This window comes from Martes martes (genome assembly GCF_963455335.1).
Source record: "Martes martes genome assembly, chromosome: 9".
In the NCBI taxonomy this organism is placed as follows: Eukaryota; Metazoa; Chordata; class Mammalia; order Carnivora; family Mustelidae; genus Martes; species Martes martes.
The window spans coordinates 20,009,072-20,025,434 of NC_137896.1; the positions used below are offsets into that span (position 1 = coordinate 20,009,072).

A 16,363-nucleotide genomic window follows, 5' to 3' on the forward strand; every position below is an offset into this window, starting at 1 on the left:
GGACAGGCTACTCTCCAATGTTCTCTGGTCACAGACCTCGTCGTCCTTTAGAAATCCGGTGAGCCCTCAGCACCCTCCAGGTCCAGCACTCCGCTGTGGATACTCCACACCGAAGGGAACGCTTCTGGCTCCTGGAAACACTTTACTTCAGTGGAGACCATCCTGGGGAAGAGATAAAGCCCAAAGCACGTGGCAAGCGCTCTGCAGGTGGTCTGTGCAAGGCGGAGGGAACGAACGCACAGGTAGCACAGGCCTGCCCGGCATGCTGGGGAGGAAGGAGCAGCGACCCTGAGGAGACCCATAACCCCTAAGGCAACGTGGAAGGTCATGGCATGCTTAATGTGAGGGGAGAGAGATGAAACTGGAGAGCCCAAGGCTCAGCCCCTCGGCCCATCCTTCACCGCAGCCCCACACCTCCTGTGTTCTCGTCTACAGGAACCCTGAGTAGGCCCAGCTACATAACTGTCGGGGCTTCCCTGCCCACCTCAGGCGCCCCCCCGGCAGGGTTCGGCCTCTGCAGTCATGCTGACCTCACCACCGTTGCTCAGGCTGTTGAAACTGCTGACTGTGGGAGAGAGACCCCAGGCCTACTAGCAGTTAGCGTGCTTCCTCTTCCTGGCGACAGGACAGGAAAACCTCCCTCACCTTCGTGGCAACTAGCCTTTCTTCACAGCTCATGCCTATCACCGTCTCCTCGGTCCTCAGGCTCTGGAGACCCTGGGTTGGCCCGAGTGTTTCTTCTGTCTCCACCACCACCACTGGGTCTTTAGTTCCTAACCCCCAGATCCAGCAGATCACCCCTGGAAAGCTGCACGAGCCAACAGCTTCTGAGGCGGCCTCACAAGAGGGATCGGCTAGAGGCTCCATGGCATGTAAGTGGATAGATTCTGTGACAGGTCACTAGCGCCTCAGGGGCCTCTGGGCTCAATGACCAGAGATGTTCCAGAGTTACAGTTCCCCCCGAACAATCTCTACAAAAGAGAGGGGTCATTTGTCCATTTAAGATGAAGCTGCACGGGTACAGGGAATGGAAGGTTATGGCAAAACCGAGGCAGCTACAGGATTCACTTTTTCCAGACTCTTTCTTCTGAAAGGCTGAAGAAGTTAAGCAGCCAACAAACTTGTGGGTATAGAAAAAATCTGCAGGAAGACCTCATAGGGTACAAGAGTTTTCGGCACAGAAAGTATGAACAAACATTAGGCTAAGGCCTCATTTCTGCCCATTCAGAAATGGGCACGAAACATGTACCTGATGGAGAAACTTTGTGCAGTTTGGTTACCCTCTTTGGGCCCTTTTTACTTATTTTAAGAGGAAATAATAGAAGGAAAACATTTCCAGCTCCTGAGATCTCTTGGGTGATTGCTTTGTTAGACCAACATTACCTTTTCCTCATTCACATGTGAAAGGTCTCCACCTGCTGGGCGTTCACACAATTTCTGAATAAAGTCAGAAAAATAGCTACATGGACAATATAAATTTTGAAGGATTTTTTAAATGAAGAAATACACTTTTTACATCTTGTACAGCCCTGTCCTCCATTCCATCTTCATTTACTGCTGTGAGAAGCTGAGGCCACAGGTCATCCTTGGTTCAGCAAAGGCAAGAAAGTCTCTTCACGGCAGGAGCCCCCAAGTGAATGCAGTTCAGGAGGATAACTTCCAGGGTTCCTTAACTGTTCTCCCCAGGAGAAATCCACCTTGCAGCCCAGTGCTGCCAGCAAGCTCAGGGCAGACCCAGCTAGCACAGCCACAGTCCTCCACACTGGCCACTGCGGCCCCGGGTCCTAGGGGGCGCCCACTACGCCTGCTCACCAGCACTGCCCCCACTGGCCCCGGAGCCTTTGCCGGGGGCCTGTGTGTCTGAGAAGCGTGAGGCCTGCTTGGGCAGGCGGATGGGGACGTAGATGTTGGACGCACAGTGTTCCTTGAGGTACTCTCCTCCCTTTTCTTCATACTCTTTCCTGGTGATCCAGACTTCGTCATCGTCCAGGTGGTCCAAGGCCCAGTCCCGAGCGCCATACCAGGCGTCTAGCACAGGGTTGGAAGCAAGCCGAACCTGAAACATAAAGATCACTCAGCAGAGGGCTGTCTCCCCGCCCGGAGCTCCAGGAGTAAGTGTTCAGCCGGCCCCGCCACAGCCCCCTGTGTGGTATCCCCAGAAATACACACACGAGAGGGCCCTAGTGAGTAACTGCACTCTCCAAGTACCGCTGAGCTGGGATGCCACAGACTCCCCAGGGGAACACGCAGAATGCTGAGCATGCCAGACTCACAGCACCAATGGCTGCCAGTCACTTCCCGAACATCAGTCCTGCCACTACGGGGCTAACACTGTGGACCACAAGCAACCAGCTCGAGAGAGGAAGCGGAGCAGGCGCTCCACCTGGAGGAAAGGCCTTCCCGCCCCAATGCCCACTCTGTGAGCAGAGTGAAGCAGGGGCTGACACGAGGTGGGTCTGGCCACGGTGACCAATGAGCCTCAGGAGCAGGGAGCAGAGAGGAGGGCCTGGGGCGTTGTCCAGGATGCTGCCAGGGCTGTTTCCTTTGCTTATTATCAGAGTAAGGCCATGGTCAGCAGCCCCGTGGGAGCCCCTCACCTCAGCTGACCTGACCAGAGCGGGGAACATCCTCTGTAGCTCAAACCAGGCTTCCTGTTTCCCAGAGTTGCCACCTGCCTTCCCAGCCCCCTCCCACCAACCTTCCCTAACCACAGGAGCTCCAGGCTGGAGCAGGGGTTTCAGAACTTTCTGAAGAAATGGGCAGGCGACGTAAAGTAGAGTCAGCGAGCACAGAGGGAGGTGGATGAAGCAGAGAAACCCGCACGGACCTCAGGAGACCGACTGACGGGGCTGACGTGGGAGGACTTGTAAGAAGGGAACTGTCAATAAATTAGGACAAGAACCCTCAAGTTCTGGCTGGAGCCAGGGAGAATGAGGGTAAGGCAGTGGGATACTCAGACTAAGTATTCAGTAAATGGGAGCTAGTATCATTCACACTGAAAAAGCAGTAAGATGCACGGACTACAATGGAACACCACACACCCACACAGAAGGAGGCCTGGACATGAACCTCCTCGCACAGAGAAACAGTAATTTGAAAAGTTTAAAAAAAAAAGAAAGAAAAGAAAAACACAGGTCACAAAACAAGCTATCAAAATCTTTCTTTCTTTCTTTTTTTTTTTGCTAAAATCAAACACAAGAGAAGAAAATGAACCAAATGTATATATATAACTCACAGTGGCTGAACCACAAGTGTTCTGATTTTTTTTCTATCCTCATTTTGGCTTGTTTAAATTGTCTGAGATTTCAGTAATGTTTTTAAATGTTTTGCTGGGGTTTTTTGGACTTATATTGAGTTTATTCTTCATTTCACTTTTAAAACACTACTATAATTGAATATTAAAATGCTCTGCTGTTTAAATAAACCAACAGAAACTTAAGGAAAGTATGTACGTGTACACATCTCAGGGTCTTAAATTGTTCACATCTGAACTGCTGAATACATAACCTAAATGCTGAGTATCAGGGTTAATTCTGGCCTGACATGCACTTATCACATCTGCAGCTGAAAAGAAGCGGCAAAGGTGGAAGGGACAGAGGCTGAGGCTGTATCACGGAGGCCTAACCAGCTAAAAGGCAGCTGGGAATAGTAATCTGGCAACATTCCTACAGCTAATGGTCACAAAGTAATTCACAGGATAGGCTTTTGCAATGATCAAGAAACAGATCTTAAACATCCAATAATACGATGTGTCATCACAAGTCAAGCCCGCCAGCATGCACCTTCGCTCCCCTTCTGTACTGTCACACACACCCCACTCTGCCCAGTCTGGCCCTCCTCCTGCCTCTCCCACCCACCACCTCTTTCTCAGCCTCCTTCATGGGCACACCCAGCCTCCCAAGGCCCTTAAATGCTGATGTTATATAAGGCCTAATCATGGACATCACCTATCCTCCAAACGGTGCCCGCTAAGAATACCATTACGCTAGAGGATCCAAGTCCACCCTCTCTCTGCCTTTCTCTGGAGTGCTTAGAGGCAGGCTATGAGTCACTGCTTTCTGGACATCCCACTGGAAACCCAACTCAACCCGCCCCCGAAGTGGAACTCATTCTGCACCCTCTGCTCTTCCTCTCCCAATTCCTAGTCCAGGGAATGTCGTATTTGTCCCACCAATTGCCCAACCTAGGACTTGGGAATTATTTTGGGTCCCACACTTTTCTCCCCAATTCAGCCCATTACTCAGTTCTCACAACTTCACTCCCTTTAAGCTCTGGCACATGAACTCCCTCCTCCCCTCTCCCAATGCCTACGGCTTACTTCCTGCATAGTCACCCAGTGACACTGAGCCAAGACCTAGGGCACGACAATTCACAAGACAGTCCATCCTTCCCTAATGGAGATGGGTCTAGTAAGGAACACAGGTAAGGAGAGGGAAGGCTTCTAGCAGATGTGACATCTAAGCCAGCCAAGGGAAACATGAGTATCGAGCTGGAAAGTGTATTCCAAACAAAAAGAACTAGTAGGTGCAAATGCCCTGAGGTGAGAAAACATGACATATTGGGGAACAAAGTATAGGGTGGAAGGGGAAGTGATGAGAGGTAATGCTGGAGTAATTCAAGGTCAGATCACAGGAGACACTGCAAACTGATAGAGCGAGGACTCAATCCTAAAGCCTGGGAGCTTCCTAACTGGCCTCCTGCTTCTGGTATTTCTCCCGATACGCCCGCCATTTTCCACGACAGTCAAATAGCTTCCTAATATTCAAACAGAATGAAACGACTCCCATGATTAGACTCCTTCATGGTCCCATGGGGCCTAAAAGAATAGCTGTGCAGGAAGGAGTTAACCCACAGGCCTGATGGCTTATAAGGCTGTCCTTGGCTGGTACCTGCGAACCTGGACTTCCGGCAGGCCTCTACCACCAACTGGCAAAAGCAGCTCACTGTTCCTGATGTCTGCATAAATCATGTAGCTTATGCTGAACACCTGCTTCCTTCCGGGAGTCTGGAATTTGGGTATGTGCCAGGCAGGGGGTGCCTACATGATCGGCTCCCAATAAAAACCCTCAGCACTGAGTCTCTAATGAGCTTCCCTGGTCGGTGACATTTCACATGTATTGTCACAGCCCACTGCTGGGAGAATTAAATTTGTCCTGTGTGACTCTGCTGGGTGAGGACTCTGGGTGCTTGTACCTGCTTTCCCCTGGATGTCACACCATGCAATTTTAATCTGTACTCATTTTGCTTTGTTTCCTTTCAGACTGTAGCCATGAGTAGGATTACAAGTGAGTATGATATGTGATTATATTGTATATACATGAGTCCTGTGAAATCATGGAGCCCAGGGTGGTCCCAGGGACCCTCCCCCCATACAACAGCTAATGTATAAGTGTTCATTCTGTGCAGGCCCTATGCTAAGCACTTGAACTGCACCAGCACAGTGAGCCAGCACAGTTCTGAATACCCCTCTGTACCACTGACAAAACGAAGGCTTGGCAAAATTCTTTAACGGTGGTGGTGGAGTAAGGACCAGAGCGCAGAGACCATGCCGTGGGTGTGTAATATATCATGCAGCACAGGGGACCAAGGTCAGCCTCTCAGCAGGACGTGCAGGGCCTGATTATCTCTCCACCACAACCCCCCCCCCCCCTCCTTTAGCAACCCTATGCTCCAGCCACACTCAACGGCAGCTCACTCCCTCAGCAGGCTTCTGGCCCCTGGGCCTTTGCTCAAGCTAATCCCTCTCTGCAATGCTCCCTCAATCCCACCCCACCCCACAATGTCTGGATGGCACACACCTCCTCATTCTAGGAAGACTCAGTTCCATGGAGACCTTCCTAACTCCGAGATGGACAGGTGCCCATGCCTGGATGCCCATCACATTCTGGGCTTTCATGGCCTATTTAATCGGCTGCTTTCCCTCAGGTAGCAAGCTCCTTACAGCTAGAGGCTGGGTCTAGGACATCTCGGCATCTGCGAGGTGCCTGGTCCTCGATGGGGGCTGAGACCACATTTCTTAGAGATCAGGGATTCAACAGACACACTATGAGGCATCCATACCATACAGAAGAAAAAAATGTGTTTTGAAAGAATAATGACATGGGAAAACACTCATGGCGGGTTAAGAAATGCAGGTCACAAGGCAGGTTACACTCACATACAGAGAATGTGTGCAAGAGAAGCTTCGCCCTTAGAATGAGGGGTGGGTGAAGAGAATGACAGTATATTCTCAGTGCGTACTCCTTGTAGTCCCTGAATTTTACTAGATTTGTGTCTTTTTTCAGTAAAAAAAAAAAAAACAAAACAGAGAAATACATAAAACATGATTCCCATTCTGCTTCAAAAATTCAACATGTATCAAAGACCAGAAGAAAAGCCCCAGAAATGTTTACAGTGGATATTTCTGGATGTTGGAATAGAAAGTAATTGCCCTCCTCTATGCTGTATTTATGACTTCTGCAATCAGAAAACGAATACTTAATGCTCTTTACACAACAGCTGGTTACGTGAACAAGCAGTACCTTAAAAGTAGACTGGAAGGGCCTCATCTCCAACAGCTCCTTCTCGATTCTACCTTTCATCCCAGGGTACATCATGTTTCCACCAGTGAGGAAAACATTCTGAACAAGCAGGTCCTGAATGTCCTTTGAGTACCTAGGACAGAGAAGATTCCTTTTGGCATAGTCCTACCAACACAGGATCAGAGGAGAATGCCGATGTAGACACCTAAGGTTTTTTGGATGCCTGCGTGGCTCAGTTAGTTAAGCGACTGCCTTCAGCTCAGGTCATGATCCCAGAGTCCTGTACCAGGCTCCCAGCTCCACGGGGAGTCTGCTTCTCCTTCTGACCTTCTCCTCGCTCATGCTCTCTCTCAAATAAATAAATAAAATATTAAATAAAAAGAAACCAACCAACCAACCTAAGGTTTTTGGCACAAAACAGAAAACACCTGCACAGAGTGTCTTTAAAAAAACTTCCAGGAGTACCTGGGTGGCTTAGTCAGCTAAGCATCCAACTCTTGATTCCAACTCAGGTCATGACCTCAGGGTCATGAGACCAAGCCCCATGTTGGGCTCCATACTAGGCGTGGGGCCTGCTTGAGATTCTCTCTTCCCCCCTCTTCCTCTAAAATAAACAAACTAATCTTAAAAAAAAAAAAAACAAAAAACCTTCCATTTTTCACTTATAACTTCATAGGATTCATTTCCTTAGCAGGATTAGAAGTCTTGTGTATTTTAACACACTTAAAAAAAAAAAACCAAACTGTATGGAGGACTGATTTCCAAACATTTTGATGAGGTCCACCACCACAATCAAGAAACAGAACATTTCCATCACCCCAAAAAGTCCTGCCTCCCTTTTGCCGGCCCACCTTTCCAGCTGCGTGCTTTTCTTTTCCTTTTTTTTCTTAAATAACAGCTTTATCTTATACACGTTTGAGCACTTTCCCATTAAAACAAAGCTTAAAGCCACTGAAATGCTGGCCGCAATAGCTTTTCTTCCTTGCTAGGTGCCAGTTTTCATCCTGTTTCAACCGAGAGCAGCCAGAGCACTACAAATCATGCTCTCCACTTGTCCAGCTTGAATTTCGAAAACTCACACTGCAGGAAAACACCTGTATAAATGGGATGGGGGAGGAGTAGTTTATGGAAGTGCAAACTCTTAAATAAAATGTCTGCAAGGAGGAAAGAAACTTTTATAAGCTCTGCATATTTTTAGGGTATTTAAATATCACCAGTCTTCAGTAACGTCAAGGTTTATATGAAAGCCACCATGCATATCTTGTTGTGCTGTTTAAACATCAAAGAATTTCTTAAAGCTCCTCAAATCAACTGAACATTTACATTTTTAGAAAAGAATTACAGGGCGCCTGGGTGGCTCAGTCAGTTAAGCGTGTGCCTTCGGCTCAGGTCATGATCCTGGAGCCCGGGGACCAAATCCCACATCGGGCTCCTTGCTCACTAGGGAGTCTGCTTCTCCCTCTACCCTCCCCCGCCCCCGGCTTGTGTGCACACGCGCGTGCTCTCTCTCTCTCTCTCAAATTAATAAATAAAATCTTTTAAAAAAAGAAAAGAAAAGAATTACAGAGCCTCCGTGACGTGCCGGGGCTGGGGAGAGAGAAAGAATACCATCTGAGCGCAGCAAGTCAATGAAAAGGAGGGTGTGGGGCAGATTTTCAAATAACCAACCATCTCATCTACCATTCATTGCAAAATCTGAGGAAAGTGTTCTGGAAAATCCAAAGGAAAAGAAGGCTCAGCCTCACCTGTCCAGGATGTACTGAAGGGTCTCAGCTATCCCAGCCTGCTCCTCCCCTATGAGGGACGGCTGGAAGATAATTTCTGGAGCTCGAATTCTTTCTGTCCCGACAAACAGCTGATGATAGGCTGCCAAGTTAAACACGGGCTTTAAAAACCCAAGGTTTAGAAGATATTTTTAGGCCACAGTGACAAACATTCCAGTTGCCAGTTCCCTCAAACTGTATTTCTTATGCCAACGGAGCTTCTGTCCCTCGTTCCTTCTAGAATAATCCCTCCCCAACTCTCCTGACAGGAGAATTCCATTTCCTGCCTTTCTCCCACCTCTGCATTACAGATACCTTCAACTCTGCATCAGGAAATGGTCCCCGTGTTGCAGGGAAAGACAGCTGGTGAAGAGCAGCAGCGGGAAGGCCCAGCACTGCCAGACCAAGCCTCCCGCCGGCACCCAGCTCAGCAGCCTGGGCCCTGCACCACTGGGAAAGCGCTCTCCCAGGTGAGTCCCAGACTCAGCTCAGTCTGTCTGGCTGCCATTTGCCGTGACAGAAACGCAGGCCCAAAAGAGGATTAAACACAATTACAATGTTTAAATTTAAATGAAACCAGTAAAGCTAGGCTTCGGATCTGAAGTCCTCAATTACTTGCCTATATATGTCTACCAAGGCAGACTGTTCCCCACAGGTTCACAATCTTAGTGCTGGAACCCCAGTCCCTCAAAAGGAAAAGCCCTGACTTCAGATGTTTTAGTATTAGTACCCCAGGCCCCCACCTTTCTAGAAAACACAGCTGGAATTTTTTTTTGCAAAAATATTCCTAAAGAAGCAGACTAGGCCAGACTGGTCATTTACGCCAACAGTGTCAAAGCAGAAGCATGGTGCGGGCTCCAGGGGCCTGACCTGGACAGTGGTGACTGGCTTCTCCACTTCTGGTGTTTCCTCTGAAAACAAGGGTTCAAAATCGTTGATGCTTTCCACATCTTCCAGAGACGGTTCTAGCTGCTCCAAGTCAGGGGTCTAAGAACAGAAGAAACAGAACAAAACAGCATCTGTAACTTCAGGAGGCCTTCACTCTAACAGTTCACAGTCACAAACAAGAACTGGTGCTTCAATCCATGTCCCAGAAGTTTATATAAAAACTATAAAAAATTTTCTGAACTATTAAAAAGAAGAAGAAGACATGTGAACACAAGGATTAAAAGCCTAAAAAGCCAGGGGTGCCTGGGTGGCTCAGTGGGTTAAAGCCTCTGCCTTCAGCTCAGGTCATGATCTCAGGGTCTTGGGATCGAGCCCCACATCAGGCTCTCTGCTCAGCAGGGAGCCTGCTTCCCACCCCACTCCCCCTCTGCCTGCCTCTACTTGTGATCTCTGTCTGTCAAATAAATAAATAAATAAATAAAATCTTACAAATAAATAAATACATAAAGCAAGCGTAAAAAGCCAGACACGGGCTTTTTGCTCCGGTCCCCCACTGCACACAAACTTCAACTCCCAACTTCTCCCTGAAGCCCTCTGGTGGGCCCAGGGCGGGGGTAAGGGGGGATGGCGGCCACATGCTGCCTGCGTTAGGCACAAGACCATACACGCAACTGGTAGCCTACAGAGCTGGTATCCTACAGAGTGGCCCAGACACCAGTAAAATTAATCTCTTAACGTTTAATCAATTCAAGTGCCAACACTGATGGGCTTTAATAAGTAGTCCCTTATCCGCCAGTCCACTGGAGGGGGGGAGACATGACTAAGAGCTGCTGAGGTGGCAGAGGGCTTTGGGACTATGGTGCCCCACAGACTGGGCTTTCCTCTTCAGTCACAGCCAACCTGGGTGGAGCCTATACATGCTGACATCACTTCCAGTAGAGGGCTTAGGGTATATTGTAATTTTGACCTGGACAAAAGAATTTGGGTGGGGGATGGTGTGGTTCTAGGTGACACCTCTAGCCATCTGTCATTCTGCCATGTGTAAGGCAGAGGAATTTTACCTTCTGGACTCATGGGGGAGAAGTTACAGGAAGAAATTCTATGCAAGAACGCTCTAACAATGACAGCTGTCACAGAAAGGACTGTCTTATGAGACGGTGTCTTGGGAGGACCCAAGCTGACTCAGGACTATCCACCTGGCATGCCTGAGGGGAGGTCCCTGCATAAGAGTATGTATCCTCTAAGTGGAGATGCAAGGCGGGGCGGGGGGGGGGGGGGTTGGGGGGAGGTAGGAAAAGAAAAAAATGAAAAGATGGGATTGGGAGGGAGACAAACCATAAAAGACTCAATCTCAAGAAACAGACTGAGGGTTGCGGGGGGGAGGGGGGACGGGAGAGGGTGGTGGGGAAATGGACATTGGGGAGGGTATGGGCTATGATGAGTGCTGTGAAATGTGTAAACCTGGCGATTCACAGACCTGTACCCCTGGGGATAAAAATACATTATATGTTTATTAAAATAAAAAAATTTCAAAAAAAAAAAAAAAGTATGTATCCTCTGAGTCTGGCCTTACCCTTGGAGTCTGTGATATATAAATTACCCATATAATTCAGAGCACTTAAATACTATTCTCTAGGGGTGCCTGGGTGGCTCAGTGGGTTAAGCCACTGCCTTCAGCTCAGGTCATGATCTCAGGGTCCTGGGATCGAGTCCCACATCGGGCTCTCTGCTCAGCAGGGAGCCTGATTCCCTCTTACTCTCTCTGCCTGCCTCTCTGCCTACTTGTGATCTCTCTCTGTCAAATAAATAAATAAAATCTTTAAAAAAAAAATCTCTATTCTCTAGAACATAATGTATTGCCAATGTAAATTAGCACTCAAACTCCCTCTTTTTTAAAAGGTTTTTTGTTTTTATTTTTAGAGAGAGAGAAAGAGAGTGCACAAGAGTGGGGAAGGGCAGATTCGGAGGAAGACAGAAAGAATCCCGAGGAAGCTCCACGTTCAGTGTGGAGCCTGATGCAGGGTTCAACCTCAGGATCCTGACATCAACCAACCGAGCCACCCAGATGGCCTTCAAACTCATTCTTAAACTCAGCAGTCTCCTTCAACACTCCTCCAGCACACACACACACCACAACAGTCATATGCATATATGGCTTATAGAATGGGGGAATATGGGGGTGCCTGGGTGGCTCAGTAGTTAAGCATCTGCCTTCGGCTCAGGTCATGATCCCGGGGTCCTGGGAATGGGCCCCACGTCAGGCTCCGTGCTCGGTGGGGAAGCCTGCTTCTCCCTCTCCCACTCCCCCTGCTTGTGTTCCCTCTCTCACTATCCCTCCCTGTCAAATAAATAAATATAAAAATCTTAAAAAAAAAAAAAAGAATGGGGGACAATGTATCCTAAATTCTGTTCAATATAGAGGATTCTACTGTATTTAAGGAGAGAGTAAACCCTGGAAAGGACGAGAACACTCCATCTGAGACTAGAGAGCAGGAAGAGAGGGACTGTTTTGGATATAGGTAATTTAAGGAGGAAAGGAGGTGGGTTGGGAGGCAAGAATTCAAGGACCCTGCTCTCAAAGAAGAGGCGAGAGCCATCTGAATGCTGAATCCAATTCAGGAGCAGGCAACCCGCTACTTCACAATCCTCCCTGCACAGATGACTTCTGTACTTCATGGAGGAGGAAATGGGCTCATCAGGGGATTGAGACTTGCCCAAGATCATGTCACACTAGTAAGTGGTAGAAATTCAGAACAAGACAGATGGCTTAGCTCCAAAGTCTTTGCACTGCCTCAAGCCGAATTCTATACATCACTGAGTCTGAGTGCAGTGAGACAACTGGGTTCTGCAGGGATGGAAGAGCTACACAAGGTCAGGGTGAACAAGAAGAGAACAAAAGATGTGCAAGCGGCAACAAGGCCAACTGAAAGAAATGACAGACTTCTCTGCCCTGGCAGGGGCCGCAGAGCGCGTGGGAAGGAGTGCTCCCCAGGAGGTCTGTGGTCTCTAATCTGGAAGATTCTCATCTCCCAGAAAGAAGCCCCAACCCTCAGAGAGCCTGTTCCTGTTCTGGCTTGCCACCGAACTCCAGGGTTCCAAGAGAGGATCAGAAACAGATTATGAAAACTTGGGTCTCATTTGGTGGCTTGTCATCCAGGACAACAAGCAACCAGGAGCGGTGCGGTGTTACAGAAAGTGGCGAGGCTTTAGGGTCACACCAGTCCAGAGCTGAATGTCAACCAGAGGGTCACAGTGGCACCGTCTGAGCCCACTTCCTCCTCTGTGAGTAGGGCGCACCCCTAGGGCAGTGGTGGGGTGAGAACTGAACTCTTCTTCCAACCTGGCATTCATCTTGGCCCCTTAAGTAATTTTTATAATACCAGGCTGGTGGCATAAGAATGTCACCTCTGTATTTAAAATAACTATAGGCAAAACTTGTGGGTCCTTCCCCCAAATAGTAACGAGTAAAGGCAAGCCTCGGGCTCCACGGAGTTCTCTCCTACCTTCTGCTCTACTCCCCAAACGTCCACCTTACTCATCCTCATCCCAACCTCCAAAGCTTTGACCTCTCTGACCTCCCTTGTGCACACACACCTTCCTCTACCCACCCGGGAGCCCAATCACAACTGCCACCCTCCACCTCTACTCTACCAGCTCTGCTGCTCCAACAGCCACTCTCAAATCCTAAAGGGTGCCACCCAATGCTCTTTCCACTTCTGTTCTGGGGTAGATTTTATTTTTCAGAAACAGTCACAATGATATCTTCCATCCAATGTGCTCTTCCTCAAGGGGACTTTGGGACTCCCCCATAAAGAGGTAGGGTTTAGTTCCTCCCCTTGAATCTTAGCAGAGACCTGTGAAACTCCAACCGATAGAGTATGGTACAAGCAGTGTCATGACTTCCAACGTAAGGTCATACAAGGCCACACAGCTCCCTTCACCTTGACCTCTTGAAACACTGGCTCTCTGGCTCCTCTCCCTTGGGAGCTCCCTCCTGGAAACCAGTTGCCATGCTGAGAAGCCCATGGCACATGGACAGGCCACGTGTGTGTGCTCGGGTCCACCATCTCACTAGGCATGGCCTTTGAGTCATCCCAGCCCAGGAGCCAGCAAAGTGAAAAGCCCTCCAGGGCTCCCAGTCCCAGATGTCCAAGTCTTGCCGGCTGAGGCCCCGGGCAGCACAGAGCGGAGATCCCTGCCACGCTCTGTCTGAATTCCTGACCCGTCAAATTCATGAACACCAACAGAATGATCATTTTTTTATGCTAAGTTTGGAGTGCTTTTCCACATGGCAATGGGTAAGTGAACTAGGCTTCTCATGGACACGAGCAAGAGTGGAGAAAGTCCCAGCTGCCGCTGGCGGGCCTGTGGTCCTCTTCTGCTCCCCTGTGCATGCCCTAGAACAGGTGTCCACAATCCCTCCCAGCACTTCTCAGGCCCCCTTCTAGTCACCACTGACAGTTCTCAGCAGCTCATCTCAGGTACTTCTATTTCTCCTGTATCCCACCTCTTTACCTATCCTCCTGTCCTTCCATGTTCCTGTGCCATCACCCATCCGAGGCTAAGCCTGCCACCCCTGCTCTTACAACACTCCCATCAACCCTGCTGCTCTCTCATCTCTCCTCTCCCTCGGCCCCTGGACCCCTAAGCAGTGGCCTCCCCAATCATCTTTCTTTTCTCACTCCCCATGCGATTCTAGCTCCTTCCATAGCTGGGTCCTGGCAAACTCCACCTGAAGTCCCACAGAGACTTTGAAGATAAGATGCTCAAACCAAAGGCACTCCTCCCGCCTCGGCCCTTCAGAAGCACCTCCATGGGACCTCAGCGGGACCACAGTGAACCTGTAATTGGGTTGCTTGGGTCTGATCCTCAGCACTACCTCTAGCTCTGCAACCCTGGGCAAATTTCTTCACTCTCCTAAACCTGTTTCCTTATCTGCCGAATGGAAATATTGTACTTACAGAACTGTGAAAACTCATCGAGATGACGCTTGCAGAAATGCTCAGCACAGGGTCTGGCACATGTCACACATTCTATTAACAGCCACTGCCACTCCTGTCACCACTGCCCCTAAGTGGCACCCAAATCCTTGGCTGCCCCCTCTGAAGCGTCTCCTCCACCCCATCCCCCTGGCTCCTCTCCCACCCCCTCCATCAGCTCTCCCCCAGATTGCTGCCACACATCTATACCCCGCCTTCCCACGCCCAGCCTCACCCATCCCTAAACCCATCATCCTAACTGCCACCAGCTCTTTTCCTAATATAAAATCTCCTTGGATTCTTTCCTTGCCAGACAGCCTTTGAAGGTGCTGTCTGAAGGCCAATACCCAGGCGGACTGACAAAGACCTCCGTAGGCTGGCCCTGCCTCCCTGCCCTGTCCCACCGCCCCCCCCACCACACACCCAACCTACGGTAATCCCTGCACGCACGCTGCTTTGCATCTAAACATCTCCATCCATAATGTCCGTCCCTGCTTGCTTGCTACCTACTGAAATCATTTCATCCTTCAGGGCCCAACTCACATATCCCAATCCTTTCTCAAAACTTCACCTAAATTCCCACACACATCTACCATCCCACCAGACAAGCTTCATTAGCAGCTAAGTAGGATTCGATAGCCTTATCTTGTTAGGTACCAAGGAGTGCAGGAAACGTACCTTAATGGCATGCTAGTCCCAGCATACCACGCCTACCACTGAGTGCTGAGCCCTGGGACATACCCTCCAATTTCCCTGGAACAGAGGATTGTAAAATGCTCGAGTTTTAACAGGCTTCCTCAGCTACAGCAAAAACAGCATCATTCACCTTCACCTAGCTGTACTCAGAAGCATGCCCCCTTAAACGTAACTTCTAAGCGCCACTAAAAATGACAGAAAGAGGGGCGCCTGGGTGGCTCAATGGGTTAAAGCCTCTGCCTTTGGCTCAGGTCATGATCTCAGGGTCCTGGGATCGAGCCCCGTGTCGGGCTCTCTGCTCAGCAGGGAGCCTGCTTACTCCTCTCTCTCTGCCTGCCTCGCTGCCTACTTGTGATCTCTATCTGTCAAATGAATAAAATCTTTAAAAAAAAATGACAGAAAGATATTTTACTTATCCTAATTCGTAGGATTCACAGAGAAACGAAGCTAATACCTTCAAAGCCGACAATGGGCTGTAGAGATTCTATAGAGAAGAGAGTCCTCTACCAGCTGGCTTCTCTCCCTCTACGGTTTGCCAGAGTCTCCACATGCACTGTGTGGCGTTCAGGAAAACAAACAGGCATTCTTTTGGAACTGAACAGAATGATAGTTTGCCAAAGCACATCAGAGAAGATGCAGCATGGTTCCCTGGAACAATCTTGACTGAGCGGCCTAAGAACAAGCAGAGGCCAGGGGCGCCTGCGTGGCTCAGGCGGTTAATCATCTGCCTCCGGCTCAGGTCATGATCCCGGGGTCTTGGGATCAAGCTCCATATTGGGCTCCCTGCCTAGTGGGGAGTCTGCTTCTCCTACTTCTCCCTCTGCCACTCCTTGCTCGTTCTCTCTGTCAAATAAATAAATAAAATCTTAAAAAAAAACAAAACAAGAACAACAAAAAAGAACAAGCAGAGGCCAGCTCTGATCTTGGCTAATCAGGCAAGAGAACTTTCTATGTTAGGCTCATTGTGTTCTCCAACAAGTGATGGTGCTCTAAAACTGTGCCCCCACCCCACCCCCGCCGGCCACTGCTATGCTTACAGTGACGGAAGGCCAACGTCCTCTAGTCTAAGTACTTCCTTAGGAATGCTGACAAAGCCTGTTCCTTTACAACATTCTCACCATAATACTTACAGAATAGCAAGGACTGGAACGGCCTAGTCTGTGGGGGGGGGGGGGAATGGATTTTTGAAAACACTGTAAGTTTAAAATTTTGCCGGATTAATCCAATTTAGCCATTACCACTTGGACGGCATTTCTTTTTTTTTTTTTTTTTTTAAAGATTTTTATTCATCTATTTGACAGACTGAGATCACAAGTAGGCAGAGAGAGAGGAGGAAGCAGGCTCCCCGCTGAGCAGAGAGCCCGATGCGGGGCTCGATTCCAGGACCCCCGGGATCATGACCTGAGCCGAAGGCAGAGGCCTTAACCCACTGAGCCACCCAGGCGCCCCTGGACGGCATTTCAATATGGACTTTGATCCACATAAATCAATTCCCTCCATTCTAAATGAACTACAC

At 49.1% G+C, this 16,363-nt stretch overlaps 1 protein-coding gene across 1 annotated transcript in view; it reads right to left on the reverse strand.

Moving 5' to 3' along the window:
• Window positions 1-1,473: 1,473 nt before the first annotated feature.
• Window positions 1,474-16,363, reverse strand: part of ACTR5 (actin related protein 5) — a 28,002-nt gene continuing 13,112 nt past the window's right edge. Inside the window, exons 6-9 of the mRNA XM_080813170.1 lie at window positions 9,155-9,271; window positions 8,267-8,406; window positions 6,522-6,654; window positions 1,474-2,056 (exon numbers count right to left, since the gene is read on the reverse strand). Coding sequence (XP_080669296.1) covers window positions 1,799-2,056; window positions 6,522-6,654; window positions 8,267-8,406; window positions 9,155-9,271 — 648 coding nt within the window. The 3' untranslated portion in view covers window positions 1,474-1,798. The remainder of the gene's footprint in view (window positions 2,057-6,521; window positions 6,655-8,266; window positions 8,407-9,154; window positions 9,272-16,363) is intronic.